The sequence below is a fragment of the Rhinopithecus roxellana genome, chromosome 1 (genome assembly GCF_007565055.1).
Source record: "Rhinopithecus roxellana isolate Shanxi Qingling chromosome 1, ASM756505v1, whole genome shotgun sequence".
NCBI classification, from domain to species: Eukaryota; Metazoa; Chordata; class Mammalia; order Primates; family Cercopithecidae; genus Rhinopithecus; species Rhinopithecus roxellana.
The window spans coordinates 117,013,978-117,036,969 of NC_044549.1; the positions used below are offsets into that span (position 1 = coordinate 117,013,978).

General features: G+C 38.4%; 1 protein-coding gene across 6 annotated transcripts in view; it reads left to right on the forward strand.

The window, feature by feature from the left end:
• Positions 1 to 22,992, forward strand: part of TNIK (TRAF2 and NCK interacting kinase) — a 402,893-nt gene that overhangs the window by 241,896 nt on the left and 138,005 nt on the right. For all 6 annotated transcript variants that reach the window (XM_030929436.1, XM_030929450.1, XM_010360215.2 and 3 more), the window contains one exon: positions 9,272 to 9,397. In XM_030929436.1, the coding sequence (XP_030785296.1) occupies positions 9,272 to 9,397 (126 nt within the window). The remainder of the gene's footprint in view (positions 1 to 9,271; positions 9,398 to 22,992) is intronic.

A 22,992-nucleotide genomic window follows, 5' to 3' on the forward strand; every position in this document is an offset into this window, starting at 1 on the left:
TTGGAAAGCTTCTAGGGTTCTAAAAATGAACAACCGAGCTGCCCACTCCATGCACACTTCAGCATCTGTCCTCTTCTTGCATACAGATTAGACCCCTTTTGGTGGCTTATGTGTGCCTGGGTCTCTGCACATGTTCATGCATGCTGTGTGTATGGCCTGGGTGTTGGGCTTCTCATATGTGTATGCTCACATGTTAGATACATTGCTTAAGAGCAAAAAAATAGGCCTGGGGGCTACTGTCTATACCTCCAAACTAATGAACGTGAGCAATAGTTTTTAAAAATATTTTTTACATCATAATAGTTTGTATTCACTGTTCCTTTTACTTGTGTACCTCAAAGCATTTGATCAAAATTATAATTAATTCCTTTAGCCCCCTAGTGGGGTGGAGATGCCTGTAGATGAAAAAATTGGCACACAGAAACTGGGGTGCTTGGAATCACTGACTGGGCTGTTCAAAGCCTGATTTCCAACCAAGTTCCCAAGCAGTGGAATACAAGGTCTCCTTCTGCAAGTCCATCCTTTCCTTTGTGCTGTCAACACTTCCCACCTCATATTTATTCCCCTCTTTTGATTTTACCAGGTCCTCTCTTGTTGAGCTCTGTTTTTCTTCTTTGACTTGACTTCCTCATCAGTATTTTGGATTTCTGTTTAATGACTTGGGCAGTTCAGCTTTTATTTTTATTTATTTATTTTTCGTTATACTTTAAGTTCTGGGGTGTATGTGCAGAATGTGCAGGTTTGTTACATAAGTATACACGTGCCATGGCGGTTCGCTGCACCCATCAACCCGTCATCGACATTAGGTGTTTCTCCTAATGCTCTCTCTCCCCTTGCCCCCCACCCCCTGACAGGCCCCATTGTGTGATATTCCCCTCCCTGTGTCCATGTGTTCTCATTGTTCAACTCCCACTTATGAGTGAGAACATGCAATGTTTGGTTTTCTGTTCCTGTTTTAGTTTGCTGAGAGTGATGGTTTCCAGCTTCATCCATGTCCCTGCAAAGGACATGAACTCATCTTTTTTATGGCCGTGTAGTATTCCATGGTGTATATGTGCCACATTTTCTTAATCCAGTCTATCACTGATGAGCATTTGAGTTGGTTCCAAGTTTTTGCTATTGTGAACAGTGCCACAGTAAACATATGTGTGCATGTATCTTTACAGTAGAATGATTTATAATCTTTTGGGTATATACCCAGTAATGGGATTGCTGAGTCAAATGGTATTTCTAGTTCTAGATCCTTGAGGAATTGCCACACTGTCTTCCACAATGGTCAAACTAATTTACACTCCCACCAACAGTGTAAAAGCATTCCTGTTTCTCCACATCCTCTCCAGCATCTATCGTTTCCCAACTTTTTAATGATTGCCATTCTAACTGGTGTGAGATGGTATCTCATTGTGGTTTTGATGTGCATTTCTCTAATGACCAGTGATGATGAGCATTTATTCATATGTCTGTTGGTTGCATAAATGTCTTCTTTTGAGAAGTGTCTGTTCATATCCTTCACTCACTTTTATTTTTCCTTCATTAAAAGTTCTTTCTCATTTGAAACCTGCTGACTTCAATAAGCTTTCAAGACCAGGGACAGGAACTGTGCATTATCCATCTTTGCACCCCATGCAGAGTGTGCTAAGGTCGAACCCGGCACCGGCACTGGCACCTAGTAGGTGCTACATTATGTATTATGTATGTGTATTATATGTATATCATTATATATAAAATTATATATATAGCATTACATATAATATATATAATGTAATAATTATAATAATAATATATAATTTAATAATGGGTTTGCTGGGTTGAGTAAATCATTCTTCACTGATTATATGAATATATATAACATACATATTATATATTATATATTTTACAATTATATGTTTTATGTATTAAATATATATAATATACATGTAATGGTATACATATAATATACTTATATAATATATAATGCATATATAGTATATATAATGTAAAAACATGTGGAGTATAATGCATATTTATGTAAAAATAAATATAAAAACAATATTAAGATTAGAAAGCCAGTTGAAGGAAAAGCAGATTGAAATTACAGGCCACAGAGAACTTGCTGTTTATTTTTCCCAATAAACAAAGCCAAAAGGAGGGCCATTATAAATTACACTGTTTATACTATCAGGAAAAAAAAAAAAAACTCATTCCAATTCCTGTGGGCTGTTACCTGAGTTGTAAGTCTAGGATCCTTGAAGATGTAAGCCACACCATTTATGGTAGACTTTAGCCACATGAATGACATTATTGCAAGGTTTAAAACGTGTTTACTTCTGTGTTACTTGAGTTTGGGTCTTTTTGTTAATTCGTGGTTTTCTTGGGAGTCATGCCTCAGTGCAGGCTTGGGTATAAGAAAGATGTACATCAGCCTTTTGTTATCTACTCCTTTAAAGGACTCCACTTCATTGTAAGAGAAAGCAGGTCTTAGCCTACTGGCAAAGAAAAGCTCTGCACAATGTCAGTCTTGTGGACACTTCATAGCTCTCAGATCATGGACACATTGCTTGACCTCCTTATTCTACATCTATAAATGTGGATAATGCCACTTCTCTCACAAAGTTAGTGTGAGATGTAAATATATTAATCATTATTTATAAAGGGTTTCAGAACAATATGTAGAACACGGTATTCAGTGCATATTGTTGTTATTATTACCAGGTCTTTTGCAGACAATTTTTATTTTTCTGTTTATAACACCAAAAGCCTCCAAAGTAGACAACATGCTACCCTCTCTCCAGCCACATGACCTTGGCAAACACTTTCTCTGCCAGGAAAATGTTTCTGTCCCAATCACACTACATCACATTTTCTCTTTTTCTCTTCCCAACTGGGTAACTTTCACCTAGCCTTAAGAACTCAGCTCAAACTTAGGTTTCTTGATGTTAATTAGATCAGCTACCAGATACTTCTCATGGTAGTAATTTTGCGTATAACTGTCATTCTTTGATTCATATCTGTGTCTTCCACTAAACTGTAGTAAGCTTCATTGTGGCAGAACTTGAATCTGTTATGCCTATTGTAGTGTGATTATATTATTGGCATTTAGCATTATGACTAGAATATAGTAGGCACTTAGTAAATAATTCTTTTTTGTTCTTTACATTTTTTTTTTCAACTGTTATTTTAGATTCAGGAGGTACATGTGTAGGTTTGATGCTTGACAGGTGTGATGTTGAGGTTTGTGACAAATGACTTTGTCACCCAGGTACTGACCATAGTACCCAACAGTCAGTTTTAAATCTTGTCCACCTCCCTCCCCACTCTAGTAGTCCCCAGTGTCTATTGTTATCATCTTTATGGCCATCCGTACCCAATGCTTAGCTCCCATTCATAAGTGAGAACATGCAGGATTTGGTTTTCTGTTTTTGCATTAATTTGCTTAGGATAATAGCCTGTAGCTCAACCATGTTACTGAAAAGGACATGATTCCATTCATTTTTATGGCTGCATAGTATTGCATGGTGTACGCATACCATATTTTCTTTACCCAGTCCCCCATTGATGGGCACGAAGGTTGATTCCATGTCTTTGCTATTGTGAATAGTGCTGCAGTGAACATGTGAGTACAAGTATTTTTTTGGCAGAACAATTTGTTTTCTTTTGGATATATACCTAGTAATGGGTTTGCTGGGTTGAGTAAATCATTCTTGAATGAATTATTTTAACTTAGAATTAATATATACAGCAAATTCAGGTGCTGCCTGCGGAATGTCCTGGTAAAGTCCTGTCAATGCTACAATGAAGAGATAGGGACTTAGACAACTCGTTGGACCACTCTGGGCCTGTTTCCTTAAATCTATTAGATGTAATAGATTTATTACATCTAATTATTTATTGCAATCTATTGTAATTATCTATTACAATCTAATTTATTACAATCTGTTAGATGTAACAGAGTTAAGGAAACAGACCCAAAGGTGCGTAACTTGACCCTGAGATAATTTTAGGTGATTTACATGCTTAATTCTCATTTAATTTTAAATATATTTTAACATATAATAAACTGTGATTTAAAAAGCAGACCTCAAACTGTATGTTATACACCAACTTTGAACACACCGGAAAAATGCCAGCTTCTTAATTTGTGCTGCTAGGTTACCCTATTCATGTGCAGAGTGGCATTGATTGTGAAGATCCTACTAAAATTTCAAGGCATGCTCTTAACTATTTCAATTATTTATCTTAGAAAATGAAGATTTTTCTCCATCCTATAGAACTGAAAGAAAAATGAAAATTAATAAGATATTGGAGCTGATGTGTAGCTTTAAATTTCTTTCTAATTTTGTATTCACACTTCTTTGTTGTCATTGACTAATTGTATAAGTAGATATTGCATAGTTAAATAAATGTTTACGGATTTTAAAAATTTAGTTTTTGTCAGCTATATATTTGCATCCTGAAAAAAACTTATATTGCAGGTAGGGATTTCACTATTTCAAATTATTTTAGAAGCTTTTTTAAAACCACATTCTAGATCATAGTGATGATCCCTTCAAATTCTTGTAGCCTGTGGTCCTTTAATGATAAATTGTCTCCTACTTTTTGCCACATTCAGTCAATGCTGAAGGTGAGAATGACAGATAACACAAACACCTGCTTAATGGCAACAGCTGCTGTGAAAGCCGTGCAGATGAGCGGGAGCAGAGATGGTTCTCTAGCTAGTGTTCGCCCATCTGTGGGATGGTGTCATTTATGAATCTGTACACCTTATACTTCTCTCTAGACTTCATCCTGACCAGTCTCTTGGACTTGCTGTAGGAATTGCATAGTTTTATTCCTGTGCCACAGATTGAGAGTTAAATGTTAGGCAGACTTTATTACAGAGCATATAACTAATAATACATTTTTTATTCCATTTTTAAATCCTAGCATATCATAGGTACTTAAAGTGTATTCCCCTGTGTAATCAATCTGCAACTTAAAATCCCTTCTTTATTCCTCGAAATCAATCATAAGCAAATATTATTGTATGCTAACAAGCTCCTTTAATTGGAAGACCAAAGTCAGGGTTCTCTTCCACCCTGGCTTAAGATGCTCTTAAACTCTTCTGATTAATAGCTTTGGTTTTGGTCGCCGTGGATAATTGCCCTTTGTTTGACTAGTGGTTTTCTGTATCGAATTATGAATACTGGCTTTAGAGTCAGACAAATCTGGTCTTGAATCTGAGGTTTAATGTTTAAAATATGAGTGAACTTGGGAAAGTTACTTAACTTCTCTGAGACTCATTTTACTCATTTGTAAAATAGGATCCAGCTTCATAGCTGTTCTGAGTGCTCAGTAAGATAGTTCATACATAGCTGCTGGTACACAGTAAACATGACATGAAGGTTTGGCTTTGGCTATATTTTATGACCACATGGTGATGTCATGTTGCCATCAGAGGTGGTCAGTGGCTTAAAAGCATTAACTGGAATTATCTATTTCCTTGGGTTTGAAAACTGCCTATCTTCCGATGGTTTCTCATCTTCTGGAAGGCCAATCCTGGTTTCTCACATGGGGGCTGAAGGGTTCTCTGGCAAGCTGTAGGAGAGGGCCAGTCTCAAGGCACAAGTGCTTTTCGGGCCTCTGCTGCATCCCATTTGCTAATGTCCCCTTGACCAAAGCAAGTCATGTGGCCAAGCCCAGGTTCAAGGAGAAGAGAAATGGACTTCACCTCTTGATGCAGGTAGGACACATATCATGGCCATTTTCCTTTTCAGTCTACCACAAACACTAAGCAATAAGTAGATCCTGTGATCTTGAGAAATAATATTATCTTATTTATATTAATACTAAAGCTACATTTAAATAAGCACTTAATCATTTCTAAACCTTGAGAAGTGGCTTACATAGGTATTCTTATTCCTATTTATAGCTGAAAATGACTGACATTTGGAGAGTTTAAATGCCATGGCTGAGGTTAGCATAATGGATATGACTGGATTTGGAAGTCTTCTGATTTAAGTAATGCTTCTTCCTACAGTACCAGACTTGGCTTATTGAAGTTACTCTTTTAAATGTGTGATAATTTGGTACCACTACTTTATTTTTCATTATTGCCCAGTGATCATTAGTTTATCAGAGGGCTTGATCCTTGTACATTTACAAAATATAGGATATTCCTCCCTTATAACTTTTTAGTTTAATTCTAGCCTCCCTTGCTCTCTTTGTGTTTTTGGAAAGCATTGTAACTCATCTCCCTTGGTGGGTCATATTGTGAGAGGCTGAAGTCTTTGCGGCATGGTTAAATGAGTTCTTGTCACTAGTAAGGGTCTTCCTTCCTGTTTCACTGAATAACTTACTGCCATCTGTGCCCTAGACTAAAAATCTGGATAAACAGTAGCCCTTGTAAGGCCTGCTAAATTGCATGCTCACTTAAAAGGTTGCATAAGATCAAGGATTTATGTTTTAGAACTACCTAACCATGACTTACAGTGGTTCCATAAGTGTGTTTGGAAACAGTGCAATTTAAACCTAAAATTCAAGTGATTTACATTTTGGCCTTCCTGCCCTTTTATTTATTTATTTTTTGGTTACGTAGATTAGTAATAACATTTACTTCATAGTACACTTGATAACACACATCCTTTATCTAATTACCACAAAATGCTGGGACTTAAATATCTTTATCTCATTGTAAATGAGAAAACTTAGGGTCCAAAAAGGTAGGTGACTTTCTTGGGGTCCTGCAGCCAGAAAGGAATGGTACCCAAACTGAACATGCACCCCATCTGCCCACCCTCATCTTTCTGATCCCAGACTCAGTACATATGCTGTCCTTATTGTCATATTGCCTCAGTTTACCTTTGAAAAATGATGGAGAATGACTGACTTTATTCTGACCTCCAGTACTATTTATTTTGGATTTAATTACATAGTTCTTCTGCTATTATTTAACTGTTTTATAAGCTCTTATTTTCTTAATGACATGGTGAGCTTTTTATAGGCAGTCCCCCGCTCCTCTGTCTTTCCCACATTACCCACTATCCTGCTAAGAACCCAGGAGGCAAGCGGTAAATACTTGTAGAAGCAGGCTGATTTCTCACTAAGAATGACTGATGCTAAGATTGACAGGCTGCAGTTGGAAAGTGATCCGTGTCTTTTATTACCTCACGTAGTTGCCTTTTTAATGGAAGCAGCTGTCGATGCTGTGCTGCCCACAGAAACCCTCAGGTCGTTTTTCTCCCTTTTTCTATTTAGGCTTCCCCAGAGTACATCTGCTCACATCCTACATTCATCCACAATTATTTGGCCCCATACAGCAAGTTTAAAATAGCTACTGTGCACCATAGTAAGACATTGGAGGTGCGCTGTAGGGGCCCTTCAACAAGTTGAAGGCCGGCGAAGGTCATTCTCTCCATGACCTGCAGTGAAGGCATGGGGGATTTCTGATAGCTGCTGAGAAGAATAGGTGGTCAGCAGTGTGCCTTCCCCTGTCTCGCCCCTTGACTCCCTTCCCCGCTGTTGTGGCCACATGCTTCTCCTTAGCTCAGCATCCCAAGCATATATGCTATTTTGAGATTACCTAGTCTTCAGCTTAGTTAAGCCATGTGATATGTAACATGCTTTACTTCTCCTAGGTTTGCAAATCCCCTTCGTTTTTTCCTAAAGCTTATTTTAGTAAGTAAGCATGGTCAGCAAATGTCAGCACTTCACTACTCTCCTTACTCTATTCTTACCTGTTCCTTCTGACATCAACTAATGCTGCTCTAGGCATTGGGCTCTTTGCAGTTATTTGTTCTTTTAGTTGCATTTATTCATAGGCACTTTGCTTGGTGCTAGGGATGTTGTAGAGAACAAAACAGGCAGGATTCCTGAGTTTACGGTTCTTACATACTGATAAGGAGAAGAGACCTTAATCAAATGATAAATGTGGGTGGCAAGTCTGATAGGTGCTACAAAGGAAAAGATACATGATGATTCATGGGGCTAGAACCAAATTGGGCAGATCAGGGAACTTTGCTGGGGAAGGAACTTTCGAACTGAGATCTGAAGATCTGGAGAGGACAGCTTACAATATATAGAGAAGAGAGTCGAATAATGGGGCAATCATGGGACATACCTCCATACCAATGTCAACAAATGCAGCCGGTATGTGAAGGAGTGTCGGGGCTATGACCAGATGCAGTGGGGAGACTTGACATTGCCTGAGAGAATTAAGGAAGAGATCCCTGGTGAATGTCGATTAAACTCAATCAGGAATGGTGAGTAGAGATTATGTGAAGAAGAGGCCGGGGAAAGAAGACAGCACATGAGAGACTGCAGGAAGTCCCAGTAATGCAGAGAAACTGGAAGGAGGCAGTGCAGCGAGTGGAGGAGGGTACAGACAGGGGACACCATGGGTAGTTTTCCAGGTCATGGCAATGTCACATCTTACACACAGGAACAGTCATAGCTTACTGCTGCATCTAAAAAAATTATCCTGAGGTAGAAACTTTCTCCCCCAACCTCAACAATAAAACACACTTCTGCAGTCCAACCAATGTATAAACATCAAGAAAATAAAATTATGGGAGGTCACACCATCTCCACCAGCACTGCCAGGACCTCTGAAAAGGGTCCGGGTTGGTGGATTCCAAATCAAAATTCACAATGAATGAAACCTGAATGTTAAGAAACTAACTCTGTAACAGAGTTGTCTCTTTTTACATCCTCAGCACCACCACCTTTCCCCCTTTCTTTCTAAGCTGAGTTTCCTGAAGGTGAGCTGGGTACTCCTGCTTTGAGAACTTCCTTAGATCTAGAGAACTTACCTTTGCTCCCTTTCCCATCTGACTTTCATTATCTTCAGTCAGGTACTTCAATGAAAGGAGCCTTCAAAGAAAATGAACCTAACAAAATTTAAATCTGAAAGCCCATGGTTTTAATATCTTTTACTTTTCTCAATCTTTCTTATACCAGATAGGATCAGTAATGGCTACTTGATGTATGTAGTTCCCAGAGGCCCACAGTGAATTTTATCTCAGTAGTCTTTCTACCTTGATCTCTTCTAGGTGAAGAGATGAGCGATTGTTTGGAGTGTTTTTGTTTTGTTTTCCAAGAGACCGTGCTATGCCTGTTTGTTGTAAAACAGAAGACTCTCTTAGACAGCCAATGTGTTATGTTTTAGAATTGTTCTTTGCCCTCATATGTAATAATTATGCTTATTTGTCACCAAGGAAGAAAAACCTTAAGAAAGAATTTAGATGGTGTTGAAGAACAGAATCCTACTAACAACAATAGATTTTCATGACAGAATTTTTATATTGTTCTCATACAGGATGAAGAGGAAGAAATCAAACAAGAAATTAACATGTTGAAGAAATATTCTCATCACCGGAATATTGCTACATACTATGGTGCTTTTATCAAAAAGAACCCACCAGGCATGGATGACCAACTTTGGGTATGTAGTACTGTCCAAATTTGCTTTATTTACATGAAGAACAAACAGGGCCAAATGGTTCATTTTTCTATCCTCATGACTAAATTTGATTAACTCCTTCTTTAACCCTTAGCCCCCATGATGTCCATAACATATTGTTTTCAGGATTTTCTCCCATTCCCTTGAATACCTATCTTTTCAGTATCTCTAAAAATTCCTTCTATCCCTTAATGTGGACCATCCCCAAAGCCAATTGTTGAGTTCTCTGTTTTTGTTTCTGTTTTTGTTTTTTTCACTAATTGACAAACTTTTATTGCGTTTTTATTTTAGGCACCATGTTATTTACAGTTTATGAATTGTATCATTTATTTTGCTTCTTTGAATTAGGTATTATTATTTCCCTAATTTCTTGAATGATGAAACTAAGGTTTACAGAAAAAATGAGTAAACTGTTCCAACGTCTACATAGCTAGCAGGGATGGAGCTAGGATCTAACCAAGCTCTATGTGATTCTCTGTCTATCACTGAGGTGTGGGTGACTCTGAAACATAAACTTTAACTCCGTAGGTAAAATAGCTAATATAGTGTCTGGTACCAAGTAGGGACTCTGCAAAGGTTATTTTCCTTTCATGTTTCCCCTAGTCCACTTAGCTATGTGCCGCAGTCCTTTATCTTTGACAGTCTAAGAGGTAGCTCTAATTGGCTGTCCCACCAACGAGTTTACTGTGTCTGATACCAAACCCTATCGCTGCTCTGCCAAGCCCAGACTGTCTTTTTCTGACCTTCCTGGTTTCTGTCCTTGGAACTTTTATTCACTTAGTCCTTCAGCAAGATTATAATGCTGTATTAGTTTGACCTTCCCTTGCCAATTTCATTATCACCTCCCTAGTATAGGCCCATTCAGTGGAAGCCTGGACTTTACAGTGGCCTCCTATATGTTGATCTACTTTTCTTTCCCTCTTTCTTCTTCCCTCTACCTTCCATCCTTCCGTCCCTCCTTCCCCTCTTCCTCTCTCTCAATTTCTGTTCATCCCACCTGTCGTTGTTATATTAATACTTCTAAAAATACCTTTTTAACCCCTTACCGTCTTGCTCATTTTCCAGAGGTTTTGTATGTGCCTAACACAAAAAATTTACTGAATTAGCAAGAGCCTACTATATGCCAAATACTGTGCTGAGCTGTGTGGATCCGGTAATGGCTATTTCATGGAGAATTCCCAAAGTACTCAGCCTTGGGTAGAAGTAACTATTTTAATGCATCAGACATTTCCAGTGCAGTGAAGAAGACAGAATATAGACAGTGAATACAATCAGTGACCAAAAAAAGATATAAAAACGTTAGCTCATAAAACTAACAAGATTTTCATGTCATTTAATATGAGTACTCAATCTCTGGAAATGAACCATTGGGATTATTTTTTTCCATGAGACTCATCTACAAATTTAAAAGAAAAATTATTTGGGGGTAAACACATTTTATATAGTTTATGTGATTCTAAAAAAGTTACAGTAAGTTTTCATTGAGGCCTCTAAATGTATAATAGATGTAAATATGAATATTAAACATACAAAAGCAGTGGGAGAAAATAAATGTGACTGTGTAGTACTAAAGAGAGACATATGACAACAAAGGGATACACCATAAAATAGAATTTTGATGGACTTGACTATATACATATTTTAAATGTCTTCTTAACAAAAAAACATAAAGTAAAAATGCAAATAACTGAGTAAAAATATTCATTTTATATATAATGAGCAAAGAGTTTAGTAGCCTTCAGAGATGAAGCATTTTTATAAATCAATAGGAAAAACATGAAATTACTAATAGCAAGATTAAGGAAAATGTTACCACCAAAAAAGTAAGCAATATCAATTATCAATAAAGGTGTTATTAAAAGGCTATTCTTGCTAACAATGTAAATCCACAAGAAAACAACAGATACCATTTCTTGCCTAGTAGATTGGCAAAGATTTTTTTTTAATTATAATGCCCGGGATGGACACTCATACCCACTGCTCATGGAATGAACACTGGTCCAGCTTATTAACTCAAGGGCAGTTGGCATACACACACACACACACACACACACACCCCTTCCAAAGCCAGCACCTTACTTTTGACTCCATATTTTCACAGGCAGGAATGTGTCCTAAATAAAGTCACTTATTTAGGTAACTACATATAAAGATGTATGTAGAAGTTAACCAATAGGGAGTCACTTAAGGGAGAGTGCAGACAATTAAAATGATGTAGCTCCACATTTCTAAATGGAGAAGTATTAACAATTGTAGTAGGGGCTGGGTACAGTGGCTCATGCCTGTAATCCCAGCACTTTGGGAGGCCAAGACAGATGGATCACTTGAGGTCAGGAGTTTGAGACCAGCCTGACCAACATGGTGAAACCCTGTCTCTACTGAAAATACAAAAAAATTAGTGGGGTATGGTGGTGGGTGCCTGTAATTCCAGCTACTCTAGAGGCTGAGGCAGGAGAATTGCTTGAACTCGGGAGGCGGAGGTGGCAGTAAGCTGAGATAGCGTCACTGCACTCCAGCCTGTGTGACAGAGCGAGACTCTGTCTCACACACACACACAAAAATAATAAAATAAAATAAAATAGGACTTTGTAAAGCCTTTTGAAGAAGTTATAAATTAGATATAGTATGTTTTCATTTTTGTGGAAAAAATGCACATGTAGTGACATGGTGGGGATATCTGATATAATGTATACTAATTGTGTTGAGAATATTTATTTTGAGGTAGTAATTTCAGTAATTTTATTTTAAAAACATTTTTCTTTTTTACGTCTGCTTTTTTTTTTTTTCTAATCTTTCTGTTTAGTACATTTTCTTTTAGAGACAGGGTCTTGCTCTGTCCTCCCGGCTGGAGTGCGGTGGCACAGTCAGAGCTCACTGTAGCCTTAAATACCATAGCTCAAGCGATCCTGCTGCCTCAGCCTTCTGAGTATCTCGGACTACAAGTGCGTGCCACTATGCCCAGCTAATTTATTTCTTTTTTGTCTCACTTTCTTGCCCAGGCTGGTCTCAAACTCGCAGTCTCAAGCGATTCTCCTGCCTTGGCCTCCCAAAGTGCTGGGATTACAGGTGCAAGCCACTGTACCTGACCTGAAATTTCTCTTAAGTTCAGCATCTGAACCCTTTCTGCTGCCTCTTTTGTTATTGCTACCACTGGGAGGTCCTTGCTCCTTGTAAAAAACTGTCTGCTCTCTGAGGGCAAGGATTGTGTCTTTTGCCTTCCTCTGCAGCATTTGGAAGGCACTGGGTAATATGCTGACAAAATCATTGGTTTATGAATGAAAATTATATTGTTAGAACAAAACCTGGTTGCAACAGGTACTTTTGAGAGCTCAGTTTCCCTGAGGCCTGCAGATTCAACAGCATATGATGAGGTGGCATGAGTTAAGATTTCTTTGTGTTTCCAAAGGACTTCTACGTTGTCAACAATTTAGCATTTTAGCAATGACCCTGAATTGCCAGAAGCTGCAGCAGATGACGGGTAGAGAATGATAGCTATTATCCCGCCAGTTCATTATGAGCACCCTGGAAGTCCCCTTGTGCTCCCTCTCAATCACTGCCACCCCAAGGAAAACTGGTATCCTGACTTTTTTCTCCCAGTTGTATTAAGATATAATCAACAAATAAAAATTGTAATTTGGCTGGGCATGGTGGCTTATGTCTATTATCCCAGTACTGTGGGAGAGCAAGGCTGGGAGAATTGCTTGAGCCCAAGAGTCTGAGACTAGCATGGGCAACATAATGAAACCTCATCTCTACCAAAAAAATTAAAATAAAAAAAAAAGAAAAAGAATTTGTATATTTTTGGTGAGGATGTAGAGAGAAGGGGACCCTTGTATACTGTTGGTGGAAATGTAAGTTGGTACAGTCATATGGAAAATACTATAGAGATTTCTGAATAAATTGGAAATAGAACTACCTTATGATCCAGAAACCCCACTTCTGGGTATATTTCCAAAGGAAATAAAATCAGTATCTCAAAGAGGCATCTGAGCTCCTGTGTTCATTGCAGCATTATTCATGATAGCCAAGGAATGATAGCTATTTTATAGTTGTCTGTAGAAAGGTGTTTTCTTTGGTCAGGGCTATGGTTCTCAATTTTAAAAAAGCATTGGCCGGGCGCGGTGGCTCAAGCCTGTAATCCCAGCACTTTGGGAGGCTGAGACGGGTGGATCACGAGGTCAGGAGATCGAGACCATCCTGGCTAACCTGGTGAAACCCCGTCTCTACTAAAAAATACAAAAAAACTAGCCGGGCGAGGTGGCGGGCGCCTGTAGTCCCAGCTACTGGGGAGGCTGAGGCGGGAGAATGGCGTGAACCCAGGAGACGGAGCTTGCAGTGAGCCAAGATCCGGCCACCGTACTCCAGCCTGGGCAACACAGCGAGACTGCGTCTCAAAAAAAAAAAAAAAAAAAAAAAAAAAAAGCGTTAATAATAGCTTTAGAACCATCTCCCAGCTTATCACCTGAGCTGGAACAGCTATTTCTATATAAGCCACACCTAACTATTAATTTCCTTCATTTTGTGAGATGGGCCAGATAGGATAGTTGGTTTTCGTGTTAAGTTGAATTATTAAAATTGGGGTAGTTGGGGTGTTTATTTACAACTCGTTGATTGAGGGAAGGAGAGGGGTGGTCAATAGGGCTTGACTCTTTTTCACTTTTTTCCAGATACTGAGATGTTTTAAGCTGGAAGGAGAATTAGTCATGATAGACTTTGCTGGGTCCAGTGAAGTTAATTGACTTTCCCCGGGCCTCAAAACTCATTAGTGGATGATGCAGGACCAGATTGCAGACATCCTAAAACATAACACTTTAGCTTGGTTGGAAGTTCTGTGAAAGCACCCTGGAAGTTTTTGTTAAAAAGTGAGCAAAATCTTCAGTCCATTTTCAGATAGGTACCTGGAGAAAGCAGCACGCCTGCTGGCATCTGCATGGTGTTAATGGAAGGTATTGTACTCTGGAAATGAGTCACTTCCCACTAGTTCTCACCCTGACCAGTGGCTCTTCTCATGGAGATGGCTGTTGTTGCTGGGAACCAAGAGCCTGATGTATATGTGTTCATTTATTTATTCCCCATTCATTCATTATTCCATATATATATATTATATATATATGAACATATATATAATATATATGAACACATATATAATATATATGAACACATATATAATATATATGAACATATATCTCCATATATTCATTTATTCATCTGTATATACATATATATGTATATGTGTATATATATCATATCATCATATATATACATGGCTAGTATATATACATATATATACTGGCTAGGCACAAGGCAGTCTTCCAAGCACTCAGGATATAACAGTGAACAAAATTTATGAAAGTCCTTATTTTAATGCAGCTTGCATTCTTGCTGTAGATTACAAACAATAAACATAATAAATAAGACAATTACAGAAGATACTGGAAACTGGTAAGTGCCTGGTAGAATATTAATGAGGAATGCAGGTAAGGGTTGCAATGTGCTATGGACTAAACATTTGTGTGTCCCCAAAATTCATATATTGAAATCCTAACCTTCAAAGTGATGGTATTAGGAGGTGAGGCCTTTGGGAGGTGATCAGTGATGAGGGTGGAGCCCTTATAAATGGGATTAGTACCCTCATAAAAAGAACCCCCAGAGCTCCCTTGCTATCTTTCTGAGAAATTAATAGTCTGCAACCTGGGGCCAGCTCATGCAGGCCTTTGCAGGCCATTGGAAAGACCTTGGCTTTTACTCTGCATTCGGTGGGAGAGCCATGGAAGGTTTTGAAGGCAGAGTGAGGGGGATGGGATCTGACCCACATATTGAAGGGATCATTTCATTTGCTGGGTTGCGAATAGACCAGATGGGTCAAGGAGAGAAACAGGAAACCAGTTAAGGAACTGTTTTAGTAAGTGAATCTCCTTCCTGAACTTGACGAAGGGGGATCTGTAAGTAGTGAGCACTTCCAAACTGGACCCCATGGGAATGGATTCTGCCGTCACATTTGGCTTACCCCACTTCAGTTCAATGCAGTTAACTGCAGGTGACAAAATGTGGAAGTTACAGCTCCTACATTCTGCCAAGTTTGAAGGACAGGGCCTAGCACTTGTCAGACTTGTGTCTATGCAGAGGGCTGCTCTGACCATCCCCTCTAGCAATCGTCCAGTAGCTTCTTTGTTACCGAAGATGAAGATAAAAGCTATGGAAGGCCTCATGAGGGCAAGAGCATCATTTCTTTTCCTAGTTGCTCTATGTGGTGACAAATCAAGAAACAATTAGGAAGAGGAAAGACAGAAACATAATAGGAAATTAATATCAGATTACAATATTGGTGGGAACACGGTCATGGAATATAACAGTACATACTTATTCCCAGGCCTCTGACTCTCTAAATTTGGGGCATTCTGTGTTAATAAGAACAATGGTAGGAAATATTTATCACCTGCTTACCATGTGCCAAGTACTATGCTTGTTTACTTTGTCATGTTATCTTATTAGATCTTTGCAGTCATTCTGCAAATTAAGTATCTCTACTCTGCAGATGGAGGAAACTAGGCTCAGAGAGTCCAGAAGTTTATCCAAGGTCTTAGAGCAAGTCCGTGATGAAGCCGGCGTGCTAGCTAACCCCAAGCTGTCTGATTCCAGAATCAAGCCCTTAAACCTTACACTCGTCTCCTTTGGTCATGAAAAATAGTTCTGATATCAGAAGCTGATATTCTAAATAGGATTGAAGATTTATGTTTAAATTTAGTTTGACTTTACCTTTAATCTGTACTCCTCTGTTTACCCAATATTCAAAGAGGATAGTAAGGCCTGTTAGCTACTAATAAGAGTGCTGTAAACTCTAAGAAATACATTTTGAAAAGTGCAGTAGGCGCTTTGGGAATGTTTTATCAAATAATTGCAAAGGTCATAGATAGTTGACTCTTTGGACTAGTGGCATTTTGTTAGGATTACGTTTATATAAAAATATTATGAATTATATAGAAGCACGGCCTAAAGCAACTAAAAGCAACACTTTCTAACATTTATTCCCTGTATTCGGACTACATGAAATATTCCCCAGATATTTATTTTGCTGTGTCTGGAAGACAGGTTTGCATATATCCCACTAGCCAATATATGTCCTGTTTCAGGTGTCTGATTGAATTATAATCTGTAAGAATCCTATCAGTCTTGTTGTAGAGATAAACTCTTGTTTAGCACTAGCTCTTTGTGGAAATACAACTACTTCAGATAATGGCCAAGTAATTCTCCTTTATCAACTGCTCAGGGTCTGATCCGGAAATCAAAAAAGGGAGCCCTTTCAATAAAGATTCTGATCTCTCGGAAACAAGGCAAGCTCTGACACACAACATCTCATTCTGCTGCCTATTGAGGCTCTCCATTTTGCTGCATGCCATTCAGACACTGGGAGGGAGTGAGAAATACTGTTTAGTAAATGAACTAATTTCTCAAAAATTACACTGTGAACTCACACATATTTTGCTGTCTTTTTTGATACCACCATAATACAGGGCTAGAATATCTTGTAACAGGAAATAAATTTGTAATCATCTTCTGAAATGTAGGGTGGTCAAGTAAGATAGCAGATTTTTGCCCTGTAATGACTCAATAAACTATTCATCAAGTTTTAACACTGTACACTTGCAGAGCCAAGAGTTAAGAAATGATATCATGTATGTTTTAAGGAGAAAGATTCTAACAGCCTGGGAATCTGGAGACCCAGAGTCAAACCTCAGCAGAACCAGTGTGTCTGGCATTTGGGTTCTACTTTATAAAAATGATAATGTTACACTAGTTCTTAGTTGGCAAACTGGCAGCCTGGAGGCTAAATGATGCCATGATAAATATGTTGAGTTTGGTTCACATAAGGTGGTGGTGGTTTAATTATGCCAACATTAGAAAACTGAGCAGTTTCACAGAAAAGTCTGAATTCCTGGAAAAGTTTTGAAAAATCAAATAATCTAGAAATATTGGGCCTGAAATTTCAAATAGTAGCAATATTTTAGAGCAGTGTATCAACTGTTTAGAGGGCACATGTAATTCTAATTTGCACCAGAGGCCCCAACATCCTCTGTTGTCTTCCATACATACTAAATTTCATGTATTCACATTTACTTGCCCAGCCCCTGTGTGAGATCATCTCAGAATGAGATACTGGGATGAACTAAGAAACAAACTCATTCAGCTACGCTTGAAAGGTCCTTGTACTTGTCAGACTCGTGTCTATGTAGAGGGCTGCTCTGACCATCCCCTCTAGCAATTGTCCAGTAGCTTCTTTGTTACCGAAGATGAAGATGCTCATGAGGGCAAGAGCATCATTTCCTTTTTTAGACTCTGCATTGATGTTGGCCACAACTCCTAAACCTAATTCTGCAGTATTTTGGATTTACATTGCTATGGCGTCTTGGCTTGGTAAAAATAATGCCCACTTCAATTTTGATTGTTTTAACATTTAAATGTTAGGTACTGCAGATAATACCATTAAAAATTTAACCACCCTTGTGTGACCTGGAGGTTGTAGGAAAAAAAAAAAAAAAATTAGCCACTCATAGCTGAATCTTTTGAATAGTAAAAATTTATCTTTTGTTAGTGCTGTGTATCAGAAATGAGACTTTTGAAACTTGTTTTGATTAGTGTTTGTTACTTTTATAAGTAAATAACTCCTTTCCTTCGTATACAGAACCTAGGTCACTTGTCTGGAGGAGTTATTTAGTCTTGTTATTTGTGAGCAGAAATTTTTAAAAGGTTGAATTTGGCAGATGTATATATATATGACTAACATGGTAAGAGAAATGATTGTAAACAGTCTCCCAGTTTCAGAGCTGCCACGTTGCAAGACCTGTAGAGACACAAGGTAAGTTACGTGGATAGAAACAGATCTGAAGCTACACGTAAATTAATACTTTGCAACTAGTGTGAATTGAACTTTAATAGAGCCATTTCATGAAATAATGGGTGATTCTTTGATAAGAATGTGCAATTGATCTCTTCTTTTGTCCCAAAGAATTTCATTTGAACTTTGTTTAAACTTCTTTTCATCTAAGCGAAAGGAAGACTTGATATGTACTCAAAGTTATTTTGCTAATGGTCCATATAACCCTTTGATTCCTTTTCTTAGATGACTTTTGAGCCAAAGTCTATGTTCCTACTTATGTTGTGTTTCTCAAAATCCTCAACAATCAAGATGATTAGTCCTAAATGCTCTAAAGCTAGCAATTTCTTTTCTTTTTCTATTTTCAACCTATCTGAAAACTGGCTCACCATTCCTCATCCCACATTCTTCTATTTGGGTGTAACATTCTGAGATGCAGAGGTGCAAATTTCTTCAACCTTAAAGTTAGCTTCTATGATTGGATCTTTGGACAATATTGACATGTAGTGACTTATTCCTACAAAATATATATATATGTCTATATATGCAGAAAACTTTACATGCATACTGTGAAATTTGACTCCAGACACCAAATACAAGATGCAGCTAATGTCCATAACATTTCCTTGAATGCTATCGTACTGACTCTGGGTTGTCTGTCTCTTTAGACATAGGCAACTTGAGCATTTGTAGTGGGCCTGTCCTTTGGGCAGACTTGCTGTTGCTAAAAATACTAGTTGGCTCAGTATATTGAAACTGTCTTTGCCATCCATGTTCAAGGTATAGAGTTGTTCACTATCCAGAAGCTTTATTACAAAGTGTAGGACACTTCCCATCCTTGGAACTCATCTTTTTATCTTTGGAAGTCTTAAAATTTATAGTTCAAGCATTCTCTTTCCCAGTCTAAAAATATAATTCAGAAGCCAAGAGTTTATACACACACACACACACACACACACACACACACCCCGTACATGCTAGTTTAAAAATGAATGTAAAAGGCCATTGAAGTTGCTTTTTAAAATTTGAAATTCCCAGGCTTTACTTTACTTCAATTGATTGAAATGATACATGTATTCATATGTATACCTACCAATTTTTATATTTTGTATTTCTATACACACATTTTATATTTTGAGACTTAAACTACCTTTTGCATATAAAGCAGCCTTCTGTACCACAGTTACCGAGTTTGGACTTTGTTTCCACTATCATAAATCATGCAGATGAGATCTGTGGTTATTTTCAGCCACACATGATGAAAATACTCTGTGCCTCATTGATGTTTCTGGGTTAAGTCTTTGCAGAATTGTGTTTTTGGAAGTTTATTCTTCCTATTATTTATTTTTATTTATATTTATTTGTTTATTTATTTTGAGACAGAGTTTCGCTCTTGTTGCCCAGGCTGGAGTGCAATGGCGTGATCTTGGCTCACCGCAACTTTCGCCGCCTGGGTTCAAGCAAGTCTCCTGCCTCAGCCTCCCGAGTAGCTGGGATTACAGGCATGCACCACCACACCTGGCTAATTTTGTATTTTTAGTAGAGATGGGGTTTCTCCATGTTGGTCAGGCTGGTCTCGAACTCCCGACCTCAGGTGATCCACCTGCCTTCGCCTCCCAAAGTGCTGGGATCATAGGCGTGAGCCACCCTGCCTGGCCCCTATTATTTTCTTAGGGTGCCCTTTAAACTGCTTGGTGCAAACTCTTCTCACTTTAGGAAGACCTTCATCTTCCCGCTTGCATCTCTTCCTGCCCCCTGCCTCCAACCCCTCCTTTTACTGTAAAAGAGAAGGGATGTGTTAGCAGTCATTTATTCTTGTGGGTGACTGACTAGTGACATTTGGGAGGAATTAGTTCCTGTCAGGGTGTACTGGGTAAGAATCTGCAGTTGTAAAATAACATTGTAAGACTTCGTTTCTCATTACAGGAACTTAAAACCAATAAACTAGCAAGGGAGTGAATACTTTAGAGACCCCAGGAATCATCCAAACCTTTGACTGCCTTTGAGAGTAAATCTTTTAAAATTCTTTCAGAGGTTATTAGGGCTGGAAAGGGAAGTTTAGAAGTGACCACATCTGGTGATTCCATGCTAAAGGCCCCCTGTCTCTTGTGAAGAGATAACCTCAGTGCTGACTCAGTATTCTGAAACGTCTTCTGGAATCAGCTGAGGCTGAAGACCCTTTAAATATTGTCCTGGAGAGGGGAGAAGCACAGGAAGGCATACTGAGTAACCCCAACCAGCCTCTACGAGAAAACATCCTACTTGTCAGAAACACGACGACTAACAAAAACTGCTGAGAATCAACCATGCAAATTGTGATGTGTCAGAACTCTTTGGCTTTTAAAAATTAACCTTTGCTATTTAGATAGTAATAACTACCCATGTCTAAATAATCCAAGCAATTCTTTTCTCTAATAAGTTGGTTGCTCCACACTGTGCTTTTTATGGACACCTCTTCCAGGTTCAGGCCAAGTCCCCATCCTGCCCCCAACCACCTTCAACTTGACCTTCCTTCTTTCTTCTCAAGTGGTATGCATGTTTATTTAAGTTTCTGACCCAGTTATATATTTAGGTGGTGTTGAGTGAACATTTCAAGTGTAAGATTCCTTTAAAATTCCCCCACCCCCATCACTACTGCCTTCCAAATAAAAAGATCCATTGCTCTGGAATGCACCACTGTGTCTTCTTGCTGTGTGGTACAAACTTAAAAAAAAGACATGTGTCCCTGGTGCCCTTTCATTAATAGAGGTTTTAGAAAAATGTGCCCAGTGCCTTTTGCAAACATCTTTCAGACCTGTCTCTTCACCATCCAAGTGAAGTGGACATTAAGGAGGTATTGATGCTATCTGCCATGTCAGAAACTCTTTACATTTTTATAAATGCAAAATAGACCAAAGAATAGAAACATCATAAATACATCTTGAGATTTTTGGCTGCTAGGAGCTTTATATCCATAGACACAATTAATGTTCACATCAAACCTGTAAGGTCGATGCTTTTATTTTGTATTTTATCAGAGTGGTAGTGGTGGGGAGAGAGACAGTGCTAAGCTCGGGGTGGTTGGGGAACATACCCAAGGACACATAACTAGTAATTGAGGGAGCAACGTGCTTTCACCGTGCTCAAGTTACTTAATGAGTGTAGACTATGGATAAAGGGCAGACTGTAACTAAGCTCTATTTCCAAATACAGAAAAAGGAAGTCAGGTGAAAAAGAATTAATGAAGCATTTGTAAATCACTTCATCCAGTGCCTGGCACATAGTAAATTCTCAGTAAATGTTAGAAAATATTATTATCCCAGTATGAACTCTTTGAGAACTTTCTTTCAGGGAGAATGTTAATGACCCATTATTTCTTACTTGTGAGATGTGAAGTTATTGACTTATCACTGCTGAGCTTGGCATGTTGAGCTCTGTTTCTGTTTATTAATGTGATGAGGTTACTTATGGGGAGGGAGGGTCCCTGCTGTGCGGTGGCAGTAATTATCAGCATTGCTGTGTGGCTGTAGGAACCGATTGCTAGCAAGTGCTGTTTTTTTTTTTCTTTTTTTTTGTTTTTTAATTCCATTATATAATTTAACAATCATTTTGTTCCATAGTGAGATGAAAGGAATTTAGCAGCCTTCAGCTGGAGCTGAATGGAAAAGCAAATTATAGAAATCACTGACAGTAGTGCCTGGCTAGAGTAGGATTGTTTCCTACTGAATATTTGAAAGTATTTTGTCCAATCTAATTTTGAAAGACTTGAGTCACTGGGCTTCCATTGCTTTCCTTGGGAGCTATAATTACATGGCCTAATAGAGCTCAGTAATGGGACATTTCTCCAGCTGATACAGGAGCAATGGATGTATTCACAGGAGGCCTGGTCAATGTACTTTTCAAAATGGGATTTAGAGAAGGGACACAAACATGTTTTTGCTAACTCAGGAAAATATTCGTTTCCTGCTACCAAAAGATGTTTCTTTGGTCCATCCTGCTGGCATTGAACCCTGATTTGCTGCATAATGGGACTTTCTTTAACTTTGTATCGTGGAGAATCCTAAACATACACAAAAATAGTCAGAACAGTGTAATGAACACCTGTGTGCCCAAAACTAGCCCCAACAGCCTTTAACCAGTGGCCAATCCACCCATCCACATGCCCATCTACGTTGCCCCTTCTAGTTATTTTGAAATAAAACTTGTATCATTTTTTAAAATTCTGATAACATAAACATAACATAAAATTTACCTAAATTTTAACTGCTTTAGAATGTATAACTCATTATGATTAAATATAGTCACAATGTTACGCAATCATCATGAGTGCCTAGTGCCAGAACATTTCCATCACCCCAAAAGGAGACTGTGCACCCATTAAGTAGTCATTCCTGTTACCCTGCCCCCAGTCCCTGGCATCCACTAGTCTGCTTCTGTCTCTATGGATTGCCTATTTTGGATATTTCATAGAAATGGAACCATACAATATATGGCCTTTTTTGTCTGGCTTCTCTTTCACTTAGCATAATGATTTCGTGATTCATCCACATATTCATCATCAGCATTTCATTCCGTTCCGTGGCTGAATAATATTTTGTTGTACGGATATCCCACATTTTGTTTATCTCTTCTTCTGTTGATGGACATTTTGGTTATTTCTGCTTTTTGTCTATTGTGAATGGTGCTACTTTGAACATTCATGTACAAGTTTTTGTTTGAACACTTG